The following is a 25,732-nucleotide window of genomic DNA, read 5'->3' on the forward strand; positions in this document are numbered from 1 at the left end:
AAAAGCATTGCAGTTCTTTTAAATTGCTCAAGTTTGTTAGGTTATTTACAGCAGTGAGATGTTATTTTATAGGTTTGTGCCCTGTTTAGGAAGGAAATGGCCCAAATATCAATATTATTAGAATAAGAACTAAAACTGTTTTAAGTTCAAAAAATTTAAGAATATGTTACAAAAGCTTTGACAGAGGTCATCCGTTACTTTGAACAGAATTGCATTTTGTACAATAGTAATACCAACCTTCACTACTGTACCAAAAGGCATGAGCTCATTGGGATCAAATACAGATTTGAAAAGTAGAATTATTTACAACAAATGATTTGACAGAGCGATTTGCTTGTGGATTCCTTTTTAATTCAATAGTTTACTAATTGGAATCAGTTAGTTATTATATGTAAGTAAGGGACTACATGCCAGAAACCTTGGGGGAGAAACCTGAAGACTTTTAAAGTTTTACCACTACAGGAGCTACTGATTAATCTGTGTTTACTTAGAGGTACATTGGTAGCTGTTGTTTGTGCAGTATAATATAGAACATTCTGTGTGTAAGATTTTCCAGTTAGGTCTAGTTGACGCATTGTTCATGTCCTTGTGATCATCTTCCATGTCTACAGCTGATTGATTGCCCCTGCTGTTACAAACTAGAGCCATATGTCTTTCTTTATTACAATATTATGCAAATGAAGTATGTTGATACAGCAACAACTTTTCTCATGCATTTGGAAGCAATGTGGACAAAGTAGTAAGCTGTGATTGTACCCCATGCATGTCAACATGGAACAGTCAGAGTTAGAGACTATTGCTGAAAATTATGACGACCAAGGTCAGCGCAGAAAATTGTAGATGGAATTGGTACTGAATGTGTGTACTGCAGAGAAATTGATCATGCCGCAGCTGCTACCTCTGATATATTCTTGAATTTTTAATTTCCTGCCCATTGCACTCAAATACTACAGTTTTAGTGCTTCACGAGAAACACTGAGCAAGATGGTGCAGTGGTTAGTGCATTGAAGTTGCATTCATTAGGATGACAACGGCCACCCAGATTTATTTTTTCCATGATTCCCTTAAATTGCTCCAGGCGTGGCCAATTTCCTTCCCCATCCTTTTCCTTCCTTCCTTCCTTCCTTCACGAGAAACTTACAAATCTGAAGCAAAATGAACAAGGACCTCTTACATAAAGGACCATTAATTGGAATATGTTAAAGTGGTATTTATGAGATTAGATTGGTGAGGCATGTCTTATAACTGTCTTGGTTTCTTCTGCTTCAGGTGAAATTCAAAGCTGGTTGCAATTACATGGCTTTTCTTTCAATAGAATGATCAGAATAGATCACCAGTTTCATCAAAAGTTAATGTTAAGAAGCTGCTGGCATTTCCCTGTTACTGAAAGAGTTCTTTTATTGCTAAATACCTTCCTGTTTCATATAATTCATGAACATATCATCTTCACCATTTAACTGTCAGGATATAGTGTATATTGAACAACACAAATTACTGTGGTCAAGACTAGAAAGAATAACCATGCATGAATCCAGTAAAGAACACGATTTCTCACTAACATGGAACACAACCTGGTAGTAGAGTGCAGTGAAACTGGTACACAACAGAAGTTGATGTATAAATGGGCAGTCAGTATAACAAGAAATGAAACTGAACTAGGTCAGCACACAGACACATGTGGTCAGGTTTTTTGTCACTTCACTTGGTAACAGGACATCCAAAGCTGACCATTTCAAGAGCTGCAGCAGAGCAGAACTAGTGTCTCTTGATTTCACATGCATCAAAACACTAAATTTGAAAAACAGAGAAGTTAGAAGTTGCATGGAAGTCAGTCAACAAATTAAAAAATAAAGGAGAGAAAGAATGGAAGTAAAACTAGATGTGCTGACTCAGCTTTGGAAAATGTCAAATAATTTAACTTGTCATTTATTGGAGAAAATTTATCTTAAGAGAACTAGTCAGTTAGTGTGAAAATGTCAGGATAGTCTACAGTAAAAAGACATATTGAGTGGACACATTTGAATAATATCTTACTGAGATGTATTAGTTCAGATTTTGTGATCACTTTCAAATGCGATACCATTAAACTTCAGTTTCCCTGTGGCATTTGACCAGGTACTAATTGTTTCAAATGTTTACAGTAAAAATATTGTATTGTCATTGGAATATTTGTGTGTGTGTGGGGGGGGGGGGGGGGTTAATACAATTTAAAGGTATTACAATTTGGCATCAGTGTTTGAATAATTATGATGATTGTGATGTGTTAGAAACCTGTGATCTTGCATTCAATACCTTTGCTTCTCTGTCATTCACTCCAGGTATGTTAGGGATCCTGCTTTTCTCAAATTATCTCACAATAAAGCAACTACTCACTGTTATTAAACATCAATAAATTTGTAACATTACAACCAGTCTTCCTTTCTTTCTTTTTCTATTTCTTTTCCTACCTTTAGTTTCAAAGAGTGCAGTATTTATGTCAGTGTAATAGTTAGGTAAGTGCACAATAATAACTGTTTTAGGCAAGCGAACAACCTGTGGCAAGGCCTTTCATCTATAGAAGAAGTGAACACAGCAGTATCTTATTGGTTACTTACACTTGAAAAACAGGTAGGAAATTTTATTTATAATATTTTTCCATTGTGTCTACATACATTTTTTTTCATAATAGTGGTAGCCATAGTGAATTGTACACTTTCCTATTTTTCATCTTGTTCTCTCTTTATCATTACTGGTTGTGTCTTTAATTCTACATTTTAACGTAAGGAACCCACCTTCAAGAAAGAATGTGTCACAAGCATCAGTAATTTTGAGTTACATTGCTAGCTTTTAAATTTTTCATTAATAATTAAAATCTCTAAATTACTGAAAATTTTGGTCTATTCTTTATACCTGCTACTAATAACTGTTAAGATGTAGAGGCTCCTGAAGGCAGCCCAATATGAACTTGTGACCAGTGAATAGAAACAGTTGTGCTACAACTTCGTTCGACTTGTAGGCAGTAATTTACTAGCAGAGATACATAAAAGTAACCCCTGTACTTGATTTTTTACTTGTTCGTAGCTGACTGTATTATGAGCCTCTGTTGGAACTGAGTACAAGTTTGTGTTTTGACTGTTTCCTGTAACATGTTTAATTTCTTTACTTGTCTGTACATGCAACAGCTAAGCTCCCATCTTCCTCTTAACAATTACAGTGTTCCCTAGAAGTTCTATAGGGGAGGACAGAATCTCATAAAGTAGAAAATAAATTAAAAAAGAAGAAAAATAAAATAAATATATTTGGAAAAAAGTACTCATAATCATATATTGTAGATTGGAGCAGTAGATCTGTATTTGCACCTTTGTGCCTTACACAGAGCTCAATGTCTCTCCATGCCCTCCTTGACATCTTTCAGAGCATCCAAGGAGCTGTGCTTTCAAAGACTTCCTTAACACTTTTGTGCCATTCTTTATTGGTTTTGTTCTGACATAAGTCCACATGGGACTTGATTATCCCCCATAATGTGTTGTCTGGTGGTAAAATCTGTGCTTGATAGTGGCTGTTTCAATGGGGCTAGAGATGTTGCTAAGCCATGCCCAATCTGGTAGCCTTGAAATTGGTTGTCAAGGTACGCACACACCTGAATAGTAAAGTTACTGGAGCTCCAGCCACCTGCAAGCACATGTGATCCACAATTTCTTTGTTTTCAAGATGATATATTAATCATGTTTGCAACATTCATATACCCTTCAAGAAATATGGTTCAAACGTTATGGTAACAGTTCGGCCCACACTATAATGTGAAGCACGTCCCTTTTATTTTCTTGCTCATAATGGGGAATTTTTCTTATATCAGAAAACCACATTTTCCCACGTGAATTGTGATGTATGGTACATTCTTTAAAATAATACTCTTGAGTCTGAAACAGCAGTTAGAAATTGTACCAACAAAGCACAGCAGACTGCAACTCACTGCTTCATGTCATTGTCAGGTAATTGATTCCCAAACATCAGTCAAAATACTTTCATTCTCAGATATCTGTAACATGGTCAAGCATTGTTGATTGTGGTACTTGATGTTCAGCTCCTCATTTGTGAATATATGTCATTGGAGATTGCACAACTGATTGAGCAAAAGCAGCACATGTTTCTTCTTTCATTGTCTTATTTCCACTACATGGTCTGTCTTTAACACTGCCTCATAAAAATGTGTGTTTCTGCCAATAAAGCAGGCCATCTCTAAACATACTCATTATGTTTGTCATTGCTTGTTCTGTCTGTGGATATTCATGCACTCACACACATGCCCCTAATTGTTCCTCAACTGTGTAACTATGTTTGCCCACATCATCTATGGTTTCACAAACAGTGCTTTACATTGGCATCAATACAGAGATACCAGTAGAACAGCTATTTATTTCTCCAATTATGCAAAGTCAGGAAGGGGTATGGGGACTCCTTGAACAGCCTGAAGAAATGTTAGGTGTGGTTATTGTCACAGGAACTTGATGGGCAAGGTGACTGCTGTCCATATACCGCTAGAAACTGGTTTGGCGTCTGTGACTGGCGTGATGGGGCCTCAGCAGGTTGCTCCATTGGTGGAATGACAGGCTAGTATTATATAGTTGCAAATGTACCATGGATCATCACAATTTCTCCTAATGCCACAGTGAACCCAAATCTGGCACCAAATAGTCACTTAATATTGGACAGGGGTTGTGCCCAGATCTTGAGCAATTCCATGGAAAAGTGGTATGTGGCAAATAGCAAATAGATTTGAGGCATTGTCTTCTGCCAATAAATAGGCAGAGCTAGAGCTCATTGCTTCTGCTGTGGTTTTTACTTCAGTATCCACAGAAAACCACTGGGAGGGGGGGGGGGATGAGGCACTAGTTGTAGGCAGTTTTAGCTCTAGGTGGATGTTGCTCTGTCTTAGGAAAATAGCAACGCAAGAGGACATCAGTGCAGTGGGATCTCGATATGGATTGCAGGAGTAATTGCATACCGTTTGGAAGATTTCACCCTGGAAGCAATTGAAAGCAGCAATTACAAACAGCTGCAATGTTGCTGTTGTAGCTACCGACAATGTCTATCATGTGGAATAGGAGACCATCTCAGTAATTTATGGTGATTGGTGGATATAGTGAAGACAGTTAGCCTCACTTGTGTCGTCTCAGACCCATTGCTGATTTGTAGGACTATTGGGGGTCATCTGATCTGGAACTGAGTGGAGTGTCTAAACCAGACAGTGTCTAATATAGAGATTGGAAATATCAAAATAGTAGTTGTAATCTGCTAGTGTTGATGGGAAAGTCCCAGGACTTGTCTTCTCCAAGAAAGCAGCTTCGCTCACACAGTACTAAGAACTATAGGTAGAATGCTGAAGTACCAGGTGTAGTACTTAAGCTTTTGTTATCACCTCAAAAATAAATAAATAAATAAATAAAGTTACGTAATTAATATTTTGTTTGTTTGCAGGTAAATGTCTGCAATCCTGGTACACTTTGAAATCCCCTCACTGTAGTACTGTAGCATGCCACTAGAGGAACTAAAATAAAGTGGTACAGTCCATTGATAAAGTGGAGTATTGTGCAGTAATTCATTTCTGCATTTGAAAGGGAACAATGCTGCAACAGTCCATGCCGATTTAATGGAAATGTATTGCAATAATGTGCCATCATATGACAGTGGGTGGCATAGATACTTACTGTGTAGTCAGACAGATAACAAAGAACACAGTGACAGAGCATCCCTCTGTGAAGGATTAGGAACGATAAGAGAAGAGGAGGCTCTGGTGCTCAAAGACCAGCAGGTCACAATTGAGGTATAGTGAAAAACATAAAAATCAGTCATGGAGCACTTTTCCACATCCTTCATGACATTTTGAATTTCACCACTTCCTGGGTTCTGAAAGACCATCACACTGAGACAGCAGTGGAAATGTGGCAGCCATGTCAGGTGAAATGAGATGAATTTTAGCCACCATGAACACTTGCTTGATGTATCGTGATGACTCAAGGCAAGGGAACAAAGCATACAGTGGAAACATCTGAATTCGCCATTGCCAAAAAAGGCGAAAGACTCAACCATCATCGGGCAAGGTGATGCTGAATCTTTTTGATGCTAGCATTTGGAGTTCTTAACACAAAGGTGTGACAGCTAAAATCAAAGAAATTCATAGATGCAACTCTAGGATGGCAACAGGTTGATGTAACTCATATGAAAGTGTAACAGAGATGATCAGGGAACTAAAATGGGAATCTTTGGAGGAGAAGTGACATTGTTCTAGCAAAATTCTATTAGGTAAATTTATAGAGCCAGGATTTGTTGAAGACTTAGCGAAAATTCTGCTGCCTTCATTGTGTGTATGCTGTAGGAATCATGAAAGTAAAATTAATAGAGATTTGAACACATACTGAAGCATGGTTCCCTTGTTCCATGTGTGAATGGAAAAAGGGTTGATGTTGATAGAAAGTATTCTTCACTTTGCACTCTAGAATGCCTTAATGAGTGTATATGCAGATGTAGGTCCTTACTGTTGAGGAATATGGTCATGAAAGAATAGCAAAAAGAGTGACTAGAAGCAACAGCACATTTAAACAACCACCCACCCTTACTGAGCACACTTCCAGTCACTCAGTTAGAAAGAAGTTGCTCTAGTTAGTCAGCAGCAGCTAATCGCTTAGGAAGGAAGAAGTTGCTCTAGTTTGTCACCAGCTGTAATAAGTCTGATAAAATGGATACCTTATGAACTATGAGCAGTTCTTTATCTTTGATACCATGAAACAAATCCCTTCTATTGCAGGCACTTTGCTTTCCATACTTTGAGAGATAGTAGTATGGACCCAAAGAAGAGGGGGGAAAAAAGGTCCAGTGAATACCTTAAGAACTATGAGCACTTGTTCATCTTCACTACTGATAGACACCTCTTTCCTACTGAACAAGTGCCCATAGCTCTTCTGTGACTATATTAGTTACAGAGATATCTGTATCAACTTCACTTTCTCAATGGAACTAGAGTAATTTCTGCTGCTAGTGTTGTAGTTCCAAAAGAGACAAATTCATTAGCATTTCATTCTTCAAAATCCGTTTACTAGTTTCTGAGCAATTACAGTAGTTAGAACTTAGGATTTATCTGTCTTGAAATTGAAACTTATTGCATTCTTATGCAAAAGTGTGTTATTTCATACCTAAATAAGTAAATATGTTATATCAGGTAAGGAGGAAACAGTGTGTTGCACTACTGGGAAACTTGTATAATAGGAGGACAGAGAAAATATAGCTATAACCCTGTGTTATTCACATGTGTCACAGTTTCAAAAAATAAATGACTTTCAAAGGCATATAGAAACTAGATATGTTACTTCTTTACAGTGAATGCAGGAGCAACGTGAATAGAACAGTTGAATTGTATCCACATAGGTTTTGTGACCGTTGATGTCCAAGAGTAATGACAGTTCAGTGCATGTGCAAAGAATTGGTGTTGGATGGGATGGAATTAGTCTACAGAAGGCAAGGAGCAACCTTCAGTGACCAGAGCAAACAAAATAAACATTGTGGCAGCTATTGCTCATAATCCACTTGTCATCTCCAGAGAAACTGTGAGTGTCAATGTAATAAGTCAACATACTGTTTGCGTGTAAAGTGCAAACATTTTCCATCCGTATGATGCGTCGCTTCACCAGCAGATTAACCAGCAGAATTGTAGAACATGCGTGACAGAATGTCACTCGGTCCTGATAAGACATCAGGACAATAGGTTCCTTTTCTTCAAAGAATTCTCTTTATTGATGGAGCTACCTTCATGAATCATGGAAAGCTGAATTTAAGATATTGCATTATTAGACTGCTGAGAATCTGGAGTGGCTGGGGCAGTTTCAACATCAAAGGCAGTTAATGTTTGGTGTGGGATTATTTCAAACTATGTGATTGGTGCTTACATTATCAAAGCAACCTTAACAGCTTAAATGTAAGGCGCAACTTCTTACTGAAATGCTGCCAGCTCTCTTAAAGGAAGCTTGAAATATGCAAATGTTCGTGGTACAAGCACAATGGGTGCCTGCCTCACAACTCACTTGAGGCTAGGAAGGTACTCCCCCAACTCTTTCCTGGTCATTTGATAGGACATGAAAGCTTTATCAGTTGGCCTGCATGTGCACTTGATTTGATACCACTTAACTTTTTTCTCTGGTGTAAATTCAGAGATGAAGTCTATGCACAAGTGCTGATGATGCAGTAGAATTTAAAACAATGTGTTGTTGCAGTACGTGCAGTGGTATTTTGAGAATCTGTTCAGTTTATCCAGAAGTCCTTGCACCAGTGACTGCAAACGTGTATTGGTGTGGACATTGGGCATTTCAAACACTTAATTTATAACATTTAATTTATACATTTTGTAATTTCATTTTTGTTGCTGTTGCTAATGTAATTTTTATTGCGAGTGCGTATCTCGAGATTAATCCCACGATGTAATGTTATTATTTAACAATCTTTATACTGAATTCTGAATGCCTTGCTTATAAATTCATTCCTTTTTTGACATGCAGCTTTCTGGCAGAAACAAGAGCAGAACTGTTATTACAATTAACTGGTGAGCCATCCTTTGATGCCATATCCATTGCCTTCCAGTTGGTGTGTCAGACCAATCACATGTAGCCAAATCTGGTTAGTTGTAGTCTTAAATCAAAGGCTGCTGTGCTATTCCACTTTTGTAAGTAGTGCATCAAGCTGGAACGTCCCATCAGCCTGATGAGACAGTCGCATATAGCAACATGAACATCCACATAAGACAGTAATTGGTTTCATGTTAAAAACTGATAAATCCTATGTTCTTAACATTGTAATTTCTTCAAAGCTCTAATTGGATTTTGTAGAAGGGTATTCTGTTGAATTCATCTCTTTTGGAACTATGATACTAGCAGCAGCAGCAAATACTGCAGTTCCACTGAAAAAGTGAAGTTGATACCAATACCTGTGTTTAGTGAAGATTTTTTCAAAATTCATTTATTTGAAAACAGAATTATGATATGAAACTTCTTGGCAGAAGAGACAAACTCAGGTTCCAAGTTTGAGTCTTGGTCCGGCACATGATATTAATCTGCCAGGAAGTTTCATATCAGCACACACTCCACTGAAGAGTGAAAATTTCATTTTAGAATGATGATGTCTTGTCCAGATACTGAACCCTGAGACACACATTGCTTGATGATGTACTTTCGTATAGAATTTCAGTAACGAAACTGAGTTGCTTGTCTGTGTACATCATATTGACCTGCTGAGGAACAGTAAAATCCATTTGTTTGGCAGTCCTCTTAAATTTTTATGAGGAATATTTTATGATTAACTGGGTCAGAAGCTCTTGGTGGCTCAACAGGCAAACCAACAGGACAGAATGTCCCCATTGTTACGCCCCTTGTACTGCCTGTTGCTGTGCTTAACACACAGTGTGTGTGTGTGTGTGTGTGTGTGTGTGTTGTGTGTGTTGTGTGTGTTGTGTGTGTGTGGTAGTAACAGCATGAATAGTCCTTTCGCCACCACCGTATTACAGATGCAAGAAATTACATTGCAAGTGCTACAATCTGTGGATATACCCAGAGATAGGCACATGTAATTCAGCCTCATTATTGCCACAGCTATTAATTCCCATTACAGATAGACACTAGTGCAGCAGGATCTCATTTCAACAGCAGGCTACCGGCAGTTGATATCGATACCATGTTTGTAACCTATCACTGTTTTTGTAGTGTACAGGTAATCGTGTTTTGGCATACTAATTGAGGGGAACATAGTGATAGTTATGTGTTTAAATACTTTTATTGCATTTCACAGCCTCAGATCACACACAAGAACAGTTTCAGCATCTTAGGAAGTCATAATTAACATATTTTGTTTAAAAGCAAGAAAAAGGAGCATAGTGAAATATAAGGAAACTAAATTAAAAATCAAACTAAAATCTATATACCACTCCATGCACTTGAATCCATTACATTGCAGCTTCTCAACTGAACAGGCCAAGGAATGTGCTCTGTGGTTTGATTGTTATAATGGAAAGCTACAATTAAGTATGTAATAGTAGTTGGTAACACACAAATCTCAAATGTGAGATTAAAAATACTGTACTTGCTGGTGTAGGTAAGATACACACAAATAAGAACAAATGACACCTACTTGAAAATGCAGCCCGTAAGTAGTGAACTGGTCGATGACAGTCACAAATATCCACAAAACAGCCTGATTGAAACAACTGTTGAATTGAGCTACTATTACACAAGTGTGAGCTGGCATTAGAAAGAACTGTAGGAAAGGAAAAGGGCAAGAAACAGGGAGAAGAGACATCATAACAGATTAGAAAATACTTTGAAAAGGACTTGTTATGGAATTGTTTTATTCATTTAACAAATGTTGTAGATCTTTACTTGCATTATTAAAAGTATAAGGTTTTTCAGTTGTATCCAGAAGATAATCTTTAGGGACATAATGATGGATATCAATATGTTGATCTTTGAGTCCTCTGGAGTTTGAGGAAAGTGGCTTCTTCCATCTGGATTGGTGGCTGCATCCGCAGATGAGCACTGTGTCCTGTAGCCAGAAGAGAAGCGTCTTGCACCCCAGGGGACAGTTGATAGCCCTGTGGGTAAATAAGGTAGAATGCTATTCCTGACTGCTGTTTATGTAGGGTATCTCAGCTGATCCGTACTGTTAATGAGTGTTGTGCAGAAAGTACTCAAGAAGATTGAGAGTTCTGCATCACAGTTCATCTCTTGTAGAATGTTTGCCATCTGCACCTTTAATGTTCAGCTATATCATTCAGCTATACCATTTAATGGCTTGAATGAAGCCAAGAGTAGTTGTCTGAGCTGACTGTGAAGTCGCTGTTGGAAATTATGAGTTATGATAAATCTTCTGTGGTAACAATGTACACTTTTTTTTTGCTTCTGTTGATGTAGGTATCATCTGCATTTCGTAAGGGAATGTCATACATGAAGCAGCTGTAGGCTACAGATGTAAGAGGGCATGCTGAAAAGAAATGCTTCTGAATTTTGTATGTGAAAACTCTTAAAGCTTTTTAAGTAAAAGAAATGTTTACATATTTGCAGCGTTCTGCCATAAGAGGGCTCTGAATTGTAGCATCTAACTTGATGGTATGTAACATAACTGTGTCAATGTGTGAGGAACAGCTTACCGTAATCATGTTTTGAATTCAATGAGTTGGTCCACACATGGAGAACCCTCTCCTACAGCATGAAAATGCCAGGCCACACATGAGTGCTGCAACATTTGTGACAACCTGCCATCTTGGGTTCACTGTCATTGATCATTTTCCATACAGTCCCAACTTGGCCCCATCTGATTCGCATCTTTTTCCAGAACTTACAGAACACCTTCAAGGACTTCACTGATAGTGTTAAAGTGGTGCAAGCAGAGGTGAGGTTGGGGTTCTGTCAAAAAAGTCAAACACTCTACAGTGATGGTATCGACAAACTGTTCACGTCGGGGGAATGTGTTTGTCCTTGTCTTACATTTCATGTTTTACACAAGAATATATTCCCCAGTCATCAATATAGTTCAATGCAATTACTGTACTAGTATGATGAAACCCTCATAACACCATTCCAAATATTATGTACAAATTTAACACTTACTTTTAATGACATTTAATTGTAAGAGATACACATATCACCTAAAGATGATCTTGTGATCATAACCACTGTTAGAACAGAATTCTTATTTAGCAACTCTGATGGAGAAATAAGAATTAATTTAATTACTCAGCAGCTTTGGAGCACAAGATGCATAACCCCTTCAGCGTCTGTTAAAGTTACGGGGAACCAAGAAACATACTGTTAAGTGTATCGTTTTGCTCTCAATCCAACACAGATGCCTTGCTATGACCAGTCATAAATTATCTTGGCCTTCAGTGGTCAGATGTTTGCCACATTCCATGCAAATGTGATATGCTGTTCATTTTCTCAACAATCGAAAAGTGACACAAAGAATTTCATCGTGATATAACCTTGCAATTCTGCTGTAATGAAACAGTGTGTCACAAAAAGGTGTGCAATTAATAATAGTAGAACAAAATTTCTTACTTGGGCAGCAATTTATAGGGACTACATTGTAAAACAGTTTGTGGAAATTTGCATGACTGGCAGTTTAATGACCCAAGACTGTAGGTTCCAATTACGCAGCACATGGAAGCGGGTCCCAGAGTCAGGTTGGTGTCCTGAAAAACTGGGAAAACTTTGGGAATTTTTTTGTTCCAAAAAACTCAGGGAATTTTTTGTTCTAGAAAACATACATAACTTATGAATTTTTGTCTAAAAACCCTAGAAAAGGCATGATACCCCATATGCTTTTGAGCAGAGTCATTTGCTTGCCTGCTGCTCAATTCAGTGCAGTGCCACACTTTCCATTCATCTTTGGCTCAGTGCTGCATGTTTCAGTATCTCCCAGCCTTTTCCCTAACTCAGTCCAAAACAACAGCCATGCTGTGCTAAACGTAGCTGTGGAAAGGTGTGTGGCTTGTTGACATGGAACAGCTTGCACATCTGTCACTGCAGCGTGGTCGTACTTCCCTGATGTTTTGTTGAGCCACGGTTTTGTGCGTTTGTGATGTGATGTGACTAGCAAAGAGCTGCGAAGAGTATGTGGTGTGGTTTACATTTATCTCTGTTCAAATGTTGTTTACTAACACAATTTGATGACAAAAACATGTTCTTTGTAGGGGAGTTAGCGACCTATTCAAATCCATTTATTTTGGATAAGGGATACTAGAGTGTGATAGGTTTGCATACCATAGGTTTGTTTTGTATGTATACTGAAAAATTACTGTTGTAGATACCAACACCTATTAACCTGATTGTTGTCATCTATGAATAAGACTGATCATAGAGCTTTAGTGGTAGGCACATGGCTGAGCGGTTATAGGTGCTACAGTCTGGAACCGCGAGACTGCTACGGTCGCAGGTTCGAATCCTGCCTCGGGCATGGATGTCTGTGATGTCCTTAAGTTAGTTAGGTTTAAGTAGTTCTAAGTTCTAGGGGACTGATGACCTCAGAAGTTAAGTCCCATAGTGCTCAGAGCCATTTGAACCATTTGGTAGGCACAAAAATAGTGTCATTAGAGCACAACAACAAGCATGCAGACTGTCCGCATGCTGTGGTTGGTTGAGTTGGCATTGAGCTTAGTCCTACAACATATGTGGCCAGAGGGTAGTGGAGACTCTAGGACGAGGAGAAAGAGAAAGAGAAAGAGGAGAAGGGTGGGGCAACAGGGGGGACCCTTCATGTCATTTCTTTCCTCACTACCGAGCGAGGTGGCGCATTGGTTAGCACACTGGACTCGCATTCGGGAGGACGACGGTTCAATCCCGTCTCCGGCCATCCTGATTTAGGTTTTCCGTTATTTCCCTAAATCGCTTCAGGCAAATGCCAGGATGGTTCCTTTGAAAGGGCACGGCCGATTTCCTTCCCAATCCTTCCCTAACCCGAGCTTGCGCTCCGTCTCTAATGACCTCGTTGTCGACGGGACGTTAAACACTAACCACCACCACCACCACCACCACCACCACCACCACTTTCCTCACTGGGTAATGTTTCTGATGCTGCTGTAGGTCTTAGTGACAATAATCTTCCTTCAGCTACCTGCACAGAAGGAAGATGATATTGCCTTCAGGGAGGGATGTGGTTGAATGGATGATGTGGAGGTTACTCATCGGCAAGAAAGTAGTCCAGGTCATGAGATTTTGTTTTGTCACTTCCTGTCTTCATGAACCATATTCTCACATTGCTTAGGAGTGACCCAGTCTAATGCATATATTAATTCAGGATTCACTTGAAGAATGGAAAGTGTGAGTTCAACTTTTAGTGGACAGAGTATCCAAACTTTGGGGGGTAGCAGAGCACCTGTCTGAAAAATTCAGTGTTTGGTGCATGCTCTGTAAAATGAACATCTTCCTTGGTAATATAGGCAAGTAGGCCTTCTCCAGTCATGCAAGGGGAAGGAGCACACTGAGCTTCAGAGTACTAAGAAGGTGATAGTGCCTATATCCTTGCTAAGCACTGCAAATAGCAGTGGCCTTGATGCTACTGTATCAGACCTAGCCCCTGCAGTGCTGCCAGCCACTGCTGGATGTACGCAACCAATCATCAGTTACATTGATCAAAAGGACAATCCTGATGGTGTCCTCGACATAATAAGTGCACTGGAAAATAAATTTACAAATTTCAATGAGAAAAGTTGTGTTTATAATTAATCTGTGTGTGGTTTTAGTCTTAGGAAATGCAGGCTGGAGGTGCTTCACATAGTCATAATGTCTCAACAGCTAGCTCCTTTCCTGTGGCAATTACATAAGACACCTACTGCAGGAACTTTTAGACGAAGGCCAAAAATGCTAGATTATGCACAGAGGGATGCCATGATGAAGGCAGAGATTGTTTATGTCTTTTGACTGCTGTGACACACCAATCTTCTCAGGACAGTGACAGCCTTGTTAATCTATTATCAGATACGTTCCCAGACAGTGACATTGCCTCCAAAGTGCAGCTTCAAAATTAAAGAGTAAATTATAGCATTTTTTCCAAACTGGAATTGTTTTTCACTCAACAACAGTTGTTGCCTGTGATATGATCACACTTGGGTTTGATGGAAATATGAATAATATTAGCCAAAACCATCAGATGGAACTGTTTGTATGTTTGTGGGGTAGTATGTTTGGGGCAGGTACCTCCCTTTAGTGTTTTTGGGAGAAAGTGGTGGAAACGATTTAGTTGAAGGATTTGAGCCAGGTGCATCTCAGACTAAGGCAACTCTGAAAAGGCAAGTTATTCAGGTGTCCATGGATAACCCATCATATCATTAAAGGAAATCATCGACAAATTTGATGGGGATCATGATCGCTTTAATTAGTTTTGGTTAATCATCATTCAAGGTAAGAGCGGACATGAAAATTTGAAGAGATTTTTCATGCTTGCTTGCATTTGCTTCCATGACAGTGATAGCCTTGAAAGAGATTTATCGGACAACTCCTCTATTATTTTTGAAAATTTGACTGAAGCCTCTCTTATAGCCCTTTGTACTGTTCACGGTGTTATCAAAGTTGATGGGGTGTATGATCTATACCCATCACAAAGCAGTTATTACACAGCTTCTGAAATCACACATAGTGGGTACAGTGAAGTAGAAGCAAAAAAATGAGCAGCTGCGAAGTTGTCGAAAGAAAATGAGAGAAAGGGGTAATAAATTAGAGAAAATTTAAGAGAACTGCAGAATCAGAAAGCAAACGTCATGGAAAGTGCTGAGAAAGAGGTTTCTCAGATCATAGAAGAAATTGTATCACTAAACAATGCCTGCTTGTGACTCCATTTAATGTTCATGCATGTGTTCCTAACAAACTAGTCTGTTACTATACCTTCCATAACAGTTTTGTCCAAACTGTATTTTGAATTTTATTCTTAAATCTCTTTATAAAAATTGTAAATTTTTACTGAAGTGGATAATGTTCTTTGTTTTATGTCAGTGTGTGTTCCCAATAATTGATTGTTTGTAATGGAAACATTTTATTAATAATACTTTACTTCCTCTGCAACATAGTTTCATTGTACTTTTCAATTTTTTTAAAAAATCCTTTTGACACTAAATTCTGTTGTCAGATCGTGGTAGGTTTTTTTTATTCTTTTAACTCAGAGTATAGACCCCATAATATACATATATATTGACAAAACTTCTAGATTTTTCATAAAATTGATAAAAATTGCTAAGGGTTGCCTCTTTTGTTAAAAACTCAAAACTGAAAGAAAAAAGTGAAATGATATTCCTCAGAAAAGAGCATGTCTTTACTGATTTGGAGGTCCCACCAAGAAGTCTGTTCCCTTTCCACGTAACAATAAGCTACCTCTGTTCCACAACAGAAACTATTGATCCAGATTTACTCTTTCATTATAACACCAACAAAATAGAAATTGGCAGCAATTATCCACTGTAAAGTAATGGCAGAAACTTTGTTCATCCAGTTATTTATCACCTTCTTTTAATAATTTATTTTGCATGAAGAAAAATTTGCAAAAATCTAATCCTTGGTTGGCTGTGTGAAGGCAGTGGGAGAGAAATAGACACTATGTCTTCAGTATAATGGAACATTTGTGTATCTGTTTCCAGAAGATGTTCCAGTTACTACAAACAAAGTAAATGCAACTTAGTAGTGTAAAGCATATTAAGATTGAAGGAAGAAAGGCTTCAATAAGCATATGTAGAGTGAAGCAGATGGTGGTGTAAGGAAAACAATATCAGCATTTGTGTAGAACAGTGTTTCTGAGATTTCTGTGCAAAAGTTAACTATCAAACAATGGAAACTCCAGGTAGGAATATCATCAATGTAGGAAAAGACAGATTGCTACTTACCATAAAGAAGGCACAATTAAAAGACACTTATGTAATGCTTTCAGCCACAACTTCCATCAGTAAAACAAACACACACACACACACACACACACACACACACACATACATACACACACACACACACACCTCTTGCATACTTGACTGCCAATTCTAGCATCTCGGGCCAGGCATTCCTGTCCGAGATGCTGCAACCCATGGTCATGTGTGCATGAGATGTGCTTGCTAGCGTGTATGATGGTGTGTGTGTGTGTGTGTGTGTGTGTGTGTGTGTGTGTGTGTGTGTGTGTGTGTGTGTGTGTCTTTTGCTGATGGAGGCTGTGGCCGAAAGCTTTATGTAAATGTCTTTTTTTTTTTTTTAAATTATGCCTGTCCACAACTTACCATGTCTTCTTTACAATAAGTAGCAATCTGTCTTTTTGTATGTTGTTCAAAAGTAAACTAAATTTGATTCATAAGAGTAGTTCTGAAATGTAAAACAGTTATTTATGTGTTTCACTGTTTTATAACCCATGAGCACGTATTGTTTATTCAGCCAAATTAAATGTAACATAATCATCTGCAAGTTTCATTTTTTCTTTTATTCATTCTCCTAAAATAAATATGTAATCCCACATTATTCTCAAATTTCTCACTTTAATGCTCCAACAAATGAGTTCGTACACTATTTCTTAGTTTCATAATCCTGTTTAATAGCAACCTCAAATTATACCAATTTCAGACCTAATTACCTAATGCATACAGAGTAAAGAATGCGAAAGATGGCAAAGATATGCAGATCTCAGTTGAAATACCCTTACGCTGCCAGAAGCCTGTGTGGAAAGACTATAAGTATTGCAGCATTGTCCTGTTGCAAGACTTCTCCCAGAATGCTAGGAAATTATTAATCTGTGTTAACTCTGTAAGTGGTAAACAATTTCATGTCCAGACACTTATTAGTGGCTCAGATTAAAACACAGTAGCTGTCGAAAAATCTGAAACATTTAATTATGTCTTTAAGTGTTCCTTCACAGAGAGAAATCACTACCACTTAACTGCAATGCTGGGTTATATAGAGATCAGCAAAAGTGCTATTACAAAGCACCTAAATTACTAATGGGAACAAACACCTGGGTCCTAATGGATGCCACCTCCTGTTCGTTATGGAGTTTAGACATGAAAAGTTTCACTGTTAACCACATTTTAGCACATGTCCATGGATTAGAGAATTGTTTACATTTATTGGTAAGGAAGACTGGTCTCACGATTTCTTACAAGAGGTGGCCAAGCTGGGGTAGTGAGGGGGAGAGAGAGAGAGAGAGAGAGAGAGAGAGAGAGAGAGAGGGGGGGGGGGGGGCGAGAGAGACTCAGAAGAACTGATCTGCAGGACCACCATGCTGTATCAGTCACATATATATCATACAGAAGTCTATAACATATTCTGAGTTTAAACAAAATGACCAACATGGAATAAGATTACCCTCTCTTTGGGTACCAACATTGGTTCGAAAACACTAATTGTGTGAAATCCAACTTGTGCACTTTGTGAATTGTATTGTAAAACCCATGGCTAGGACTACTCAGAGTCAGTTTTACTGGACTTTAAAAATTTAGTGCCACACTAGTGTCTACTAAAGGAAATATGTGAGATATGTAGTTAGGTTTGTAACTGAGTCAAGAACTGGCTGACAGAATGTACCACACCCTGAGGGGAGCCTTATCTATGCACATAATGTAAACTTCAGACATTCCCCTGAAAAAGTTATGAGTCTGATATTTTTAATGTTAATATGTTAATTGCATACAGTATAACATTAGTTACTACCTCAGACATGTTTCAGATGACACATTTGTCTGTGAGGAAGTGTTATCTTGTAAAAATTTCAATAATATTCAGTGAGAAAGCATGAGGATGTGAAGTAGAACAGTCACATAAGTTGTTCACTGAGAACACAGATTTGCATGGTACTGGGAGCCTGAAGCCTGTATGATTAATGAAGTTTAGGCTGATATATATATTAAATTAAATCATTTGTAATGCAAATTGTAAACTTGTGTTTGCGAAACGATTAATCCTCAGTATTATAATACAAAAAATGAAAACTGAATCTGTGTTCATGTAACTATTATGCCAGATGAAGAGTGATCGTTGAACACATCAAAAATTGAATTACATGTAGAAAGGTTCTGTAGACTGCTCTAAATCATCAGAGCTATAAATAAATAATATTATTGAACATTGTGGAACATTCACAACCAGAAGGAAGAAAAGCATATTTATCAATGACAGTGTACTGAGAATAACAGGAGACGGTGATAGAATGGAAATACACTTACATGTCACAGATTGTGTGTCCTATATTGAGACATTGATCAAGTGTGTGGGACCCATATCAGGGTGAAATGACATGGGTTATCCTGCATGTACAAAAAATAGTTGCTGGCTTATTTGTCTCATGGAAAACAGAAACAGAAATGCAGAAAAATCTCACTTGAAGAATGATACCTAATATCTCATTAAAACATCCAAAAACAGGTATTTAGGGAAGAATTTAAGATTGTCCTCCTGCCCCTTCGTTCCCTACATACTGTACCATTCCTGTGGGGGATCATGAAGATAAAATTGACTGAAAACAACTGACACTACTGCTGCTATGCAATTGTTTGTATCACCTTTCACCTTAGAAAGGGACAGAAGAAAACCTTAACGCATGATACCGTATAAAACATGCTGTGCCATACAAATGGTAGTGATATGTGGAGTATAGGTTTAAAGATAATTTCCATAGCATTAGCTTCCCTTGTGCTTTTACTCAACGGTCTGAATTTTCTCAGCTTGAGATGCACTGCTGCACAGTTATCTTTTTTTCCATGTTTCGTAATTATAAAATAGGGTTATAACACAGTGTTAAGAAAATGTCAGCTATGCATTTGTTCATTTTTTGTTTCTAACATCTTGATTGAAGGTGGAAACAGATCCCATTTCCTTTTGTGTTTGCAAGTCCTCGGGTCCCTGAACAGTCACCAATATGTTAGAAATTTGTCACTCACCTCTGTAATTAAAAATCCAGAAGATTCCATTAGAAAATCAATTCCTGAGCTTGTCTTGTGCCCGCCCCCCCTTCCCCCCAACCCCACCCCAGGAATCACTATCGCCTCATGCATTGACACAGTATCATCTTTCCTTATTGCATGTAGTTGAATTGTTTCAAGGATTTCTAACTGGTAATATATGTGAAAGACAGCTGAAATTTAGTGCTCCAATACATTGTGGTAGTGTTGATTTACAGAATTTTAATATGAATGATGATATTTGTTGTGTAAATGTAAAATGTTACTAAAGAATTTGTTTACAAAATATATGCTTTACAGATTCATATGCGCACCACATCGAAGTGAAGCTCACTGTTTTCCACTCACTGCTTGCTGCCATCACTGTTTATTGTTCCCTGTTTTAGGGCTGCCATAACTTACTCAAAGCAGGAGCTCCTGGTGTAATGCAAGCAATGGTTTTGAGTATTGGAGGCCTTCGCTTTAGCAACCAGCATTTAGAATTGAACATGCATCCAAGTGACATTCATAGAGAATATGTCTTCAGGTGATTATTGCATAAATACAATTTATAAGTACAGTTATTTTATAATTTTTCATCTAATCATTTTACTTTTTGCTGACAACATGTTACTGAAATGAAAGTTCCCTGTTGTTATGTATGCTTTGGGGTAAGTAAATTGCACTGCACTTATAAAAATATCTATTTGCGAAAAGTTGTTGGCCACAAATGCAAGTGACAGATTGCAAGTAATTACTCTTATGATAAAGAAATTTCACTCTATCATGTTCTGTACCGAGCGAGGTGGCGCAGTGGTTAGACACTGGACTCGCATTCGGGAGGACAACAGTTCAATCCCGCATCAGGCCATCCTGATTTAGGTTTTCCGTGATATCCCTAAATCGCTCCAGGCAAATGTCGGGATGGTTCCTTTCAAAGGGCACGACCGACTTCCTTCCCCATCCTTCTCTAATTCAATGAGACCGATGACCTCGATGTCTGGTCTCCTTCCCCAAAACAACCAACCAACCAACCAAGTTTTGTATGCATATGGGTGATTAGTTATCAGTGTGAAGAGACTTACTGGACTACACTACGGACATGAAAGATAATATGCACCTGCTAAAAGCTGCTAAAAGTAGTTATATGATGGATATGCAGAGGTTAATAGTATCAAAATTTAAGAATCTTTTGTTGTACATTTCGCTTTTTGTCATGTCATTATTTACTCTCTTGTGTATAGGCAAGAATGCCTCTGGATATTCCCAGGAGTGAACAATTCCTTTTATATCAGACATTTATTCAAAGAGCTTTCTCGTATTTTACTAGCAATGGAGATATGTATCCCAGTTGTGATACAGTTGTTTATTACGTCATAAAAAGTACTCCCCCCCTTTTTTTCCACTATCTTATGAGTTGAAGTATGTTCTAGTTCATGATACATGATACATAGTGCTACTTCTTTCCTCCTTTTACAGTGTTGCAGATCCTTTTTCATCCCAGTGATATGCAAGAGAAGGGTTTTGGTGTTACTCTTTAGTAATAGGCACAGCCTTTTAAAATGGCCTAGCATTAGTTTGATTTGATACTGCTTCTTCTCATACTTAATTATCTCAAAAACGGTTATTAGAGAAGTGTACTGTTGAATTACATAAAACAATAATTACACATTGTTGTGTAACTGTAACACATCCATTATCGGGATATGATGGATATGTTTTTTAGCCAACATGTTTTATGCAACTGTGTTTCATGTCCTTTGTGTGAAACATCACAACATTTTTTTTCAGTTGCTTTGATTCAGTTAGAATCTTCAAATAACTGAATTCCATGTATACAGGTATTTGATGAACTGTTTTCTTGCCTTGCAATTATTTTTATTCCTTCCTGGTATTCTGCACTTGTGGTGTTATCTTTGTTTCATTCTGAATTTTCTATGAGTTCTATGTAGGTATTGTAAACTTTGTATAACACTATTAAACATCTGAAACTATAAAAACACATAATTTGATTGAAACTGAATCATTTAGTGCTCTGTTTTATCTCAGATTATAATCATATTTTAATATCTTTAAATTGCAGTGCAAACTGTTATGATTTAAATAATGAGACACTGCACCAGTTACATATTTTTTTGTGCTTAGCATGATGTGTTCCGAGAATTTATTCTCAGTGTGAAGTACATTTGTTTACATAAGTATTTTATGAGATGAGATGTTTGCATGTGAGTTTTCTGTTTCTTTTCCACTATAGTCATTGTCTTGAGGTCATAAGAAACCGTGCCTTCTACATTGTGCAGAATACCACTCACATGCAAACCATCACTCACACAATTTGCTTTTCAAATTGAAATATGTTACAGAGATAAAAGGACACGCTGAAAAGTAATGCCTCTGAGGTTCTTATGTGGAAATTCTTAAAGCTTTTTAAACATAACAAACATTATTAACATTCCACACCTTTCTTATTTATTTCTCAGCATGATCACCCTGGTGATGAACAACACATTGCTCTCAATGAGAGACCGGTTTGTTGATACTGTCACTGTAGAATGTTTGACTTTTTTGACAGAGCCACAACTTCACCTCTGCTTGCATTGTTGCATCACCATCAAATGAAGTCCTTGTGAAGGTGTTCTTTATGTTTTGCAAACAGATGAAAATCAGATGGGGCAGTGAACCCAAGGCGTCATATTGTTGCAGTGCTCGTGTGTGGTCTGCCATTGTCATGCTGAAGTAGAGGGTGGGTGCTCCATGTGTGGACAAACTCTGAATTTGTGCTTTTAGTTCTCTCAAGGTGTCTTACACACCGACATAGTTACTTTAAACACCAACACCTTACACACTACAATTCAGAGCCCTGTGGTGGCAGAGGGTTGCAACTTTTGTCAACAAAGTGGAAAAGCCAACCGAGTAATAAACGTGACATGTAACATCTCAACCGATATTAAGAACAGAGCAAAAAACTGGGCGACATTACTTTTCAGCACCCCTTCAAAGTATGAGAGAATGGTTTCACAAAGAGTGCAGATACACTCAGAGGTGTTGCATTTTCTGTGGATGTGTGTTTATAGTTGTCAATTATAAATTTATTTTACCATTACTGACTTTTTACATTATCAATTATGCTTTATATTCTGTTTTGTTGCAAATGTTGAGCAGAGTCAATGAAGACCTGAACATATTTATATAATTTACTGACGCTATTATATACAGGAGAAACATTTGAAAAAATTAACTGATTCACTATCTAGTTTGTCATTCAGAATTGTTTTCCCCTTCTTTTAGTGGTGTGCAAAAATTTTCAGCTTTTCCATTAAACCCATTTTATATGACTTCTGGAAGTGGTGGAGTATCTTAAAACTTTCTTCTATGTTTTGAATGGGTGTCTAGTGGTGTGTGTGTGTGTGTGTGTGTGTGTGTTGTGTGTGTGTGTGTGTGTGTGTGTGTGTGTGTGTGTGTGTGGGCGCGCGCGTACGTGTGTGTAAGTAATGGCGTCAAATAAAAATACTTGCACAGGTAGCTGAGCATTCCATGTGGAGTCTCCCAGCCTTTAATATCATACAAACATTTCATTATTCTAATTTAACAGTGAAGTTAAACATGATGCCACTATCTGTAGCTGGCTCTTTTTCGAGGTGACAATGAAAGAGATCACAGGCCAAAAAAACAGATTCTGTACAAGTTGCTGTGAAGCCAGATGATTTTGTTGTTGGACTGATGAAACCTGCTGCGGTTTCCAGAGAAAGTTTTGAAATACTGGCTTACTTATAGAACTATAAATGTATCAATGATTTCTTCCTATCAGAAAACATAAGCACTACACACTATTAGGGAATTAACACGTGACTGCTATAAAGCCCCCCCCACCCCCACCCCCACCCCCCGGTGGACAAAGCAGAGCCTGATGCTACACACCTTGTGCCTACCAGCAGCTCCAAGCTCTTCTCTGTTTATTACAGTATAACTTTCGAAGGTGTGTTTGTAATACAATCACAGTCACGTGCATATTGTCAATGAAACATATACTGTGGATGAATGTAGCCTGTAAATGCAGTCTTGGGTTGTTAGGGTGTTATCAGTTTAGCCTTGGTCATGGTTTGTGCTCATTAGAGTTCTACTTGGTGTAGATTACTTGCAGTTCATTGCCATCAAAATTACCAACACAGTCATTGTCATTGTTATTGCCTTTGTTATCAGTTTCATCCACAAACATGTCATCTTCAATAGAAAACTCATTAAATGCTGGACCATTGACATCAAAATCTGATTATTCCAACATCATCAGTTATTCTTTATTAGTGAAACCTGTAATTCTTTATGCTTACAGTGTTGTTCTATCCTACCGGTTGATGGTACGGGATCCATTTAGCTAAAACTATTTATGCTGTATCACGTGATAAAGCAAATCTCACTGTTCATACCAAAATATAAGTTAGCAGTCAACTTTGTAATGCAAACAGATGGGTGTTGAAATTTAATAACAATTATTAATAAAAACTTTATTGAAAGAAAAGTTGCAAAAAAACAAAATTCAAAATGTTGAACAAGGTATTGTACCCAATTCCCTGAACACTGGAGACAACTCAGGAAAGAACTACAAATTAAGGCACAGTACTGCACTATATACTGGACTACCATATCCGTTGTAACATGAGACACAATTGTGGTCGAACGGATGAAGATTCAACTACAGTAGTTTGGTCCAAGCCGTAAGCTTAACAGTTAAGCTATACCAAGTCATCATTGCTATGTGTCAGGTGCTCCGTCCGTATTTATATGGGTACCCTTCCTTTTTCATGTGCTTCATCTGGTTTGAATCAGTTGCTTATTTGGATCTGATCTGATCAGTGCTGTTCTCTTTGTTATAAATGTTTACATCACTCTAAGCTGAAAATGCATTATTGTACTGTGTCATGCTTTGTTTGTTGCATTCTGATAATAAGTGTTTATGACCTGTCACCACTGGCAGCATGGCTTGCTTTTGTGCACACTATTGTGGCTAGAGAGAGAGGAATTGTCTCATAAGCAAAACAATGGCAAGAGACTGCTATTTGTTGTTACTTACACTGCTGCTTTCTTTGATAATGATCAACAAGAACCGAATAATAGACTGCATATGATAAAAGATGTTCTGAACAAGAGTTTAGCAAAAATTTTTCTCCGTTTGAAAATCTTTTCAGACGCCTCTTTAGTACATTAAATTCTGCACAGAAATTAGATTCATCTTAGATTTAAAAATCCAGTCAGCTGCTGTGCTTCATTTCTGACTGTATTACTATTCAGCATAACAATAATACAAATATAAACATGATATGATATGATATGTGTATTCTTGTGCATTTTCTGTTGTCTCACTATAGTTTTGTAGTTATTAGGCAGACAGGATTTAAACAAGATAACAGCAAACACGAAAGAATACATGGCATAATGTTTACATTCTTCTACGTTTTCTTTTAATTTATTTACTGATGCTGAGGTTTTGGCTTAGATTCGAGTAAATATGGTAAATAGAAAGGAGTGTGTAGAGGGTGGCAGGCACATGGCAGTGGCACTGACCACTAAAGCATACTGAACTAGCTTCGTACATAACAAACTTAGCCAAGCTAAGGTTGTTGAGCTGCTTGTTACTAACCTAAGATTTGTGAAATTACAGATATTAACAATGTTAAAGCTTTCTTTATTTCTTTTGTATTCGAACTGACATGATTCACAAAGGTGATGAATCACAATTAGTACAAGCTGATTGAGAATATTGATGAACAATGCTGTACATACTGACACACTATAACTTCAGGTTTGTAAATATAGTAAATGAGTGTTCTGATGCTACATTAGCATAAACAGAGAACATGAAATCTTTGGAGATCAACACAACAGTTGCAGAGGTGGTTGGTCTTTTGGACTAGCATTCAGAGCAAGTTAACCAATTCTATGTGAACTACAACAGATGAGATGCATTACGGTGAAAAGTTTCTCAACTGCCTGTCTTCCAGGTAGTTGCTCATGTACGAGGCATATGCAAAAATAAGGGCAATTTGTTTGTATTTAAATTGTGAAAACTGAGAACAAAGTTTCCTGAATGCAGTGCAATCCAATGATTGTTTATGAAACTACAGAACTCACCATTTTGATTCAGTAGGTTGTAAATGAAAATAAATAACAACACTTTGAAAAATAGTTACAAAGTGGGTACAGTGCTTAGAATTTTATGAGCAAAAGGATGTACAGCTGCAGGTATTTTTCAGGAGCTGTGCCCAGTTTATGGCTTACAGAAATGAGTGAAAGAAAGGTTCAACAATGGTGTTGAGACTTTAAAAGTGGCTA

At 37.7% G+C, this 25,732-nt stretch overlaps 1 protein-coding gene across 1 annotated transcript in view; it reads left to right on the top strand.

The window, feature by feature from the left end:
• The window catches only part of LOC126299424 (uncharacterized protein KIAA2013 homolog), a 199,257-nt gene that overhangs the window by 150,520 nt on the left and 23,005 nt on the right, over positions 1–25,732 (top strand). Inside the window, exons 8-9 of the mRNA XM_049991323.1 lie at positions 2,520–2,607; positions 19,813–19,952. Coding sequence (XP_049847280.1) covers positions 2,520–2,607; positions 19,813–19,952 — 228 coding nt within the window. The remainder of the gene's footprint in view (positions 1–2,519; positions 2,608–19,812; positions 19,953–25,732) is intronic.

Source organism: Schistocerca gregaria, chromosome X (genome assembly GCF_023897955.1).
Source record: "Schistocerca gregaria isolate iqSchGreg1 chromosome X, iqSchGreg1.2, whole genome shotgun sequence".
In the NCBI taxonomy this organism is placed as follows: Eukaryota; Metazoa; Arthropoda; class Insecta; order Orthoptera; family Acrididae; genus Schistocerca; species Schistocerca gregaria.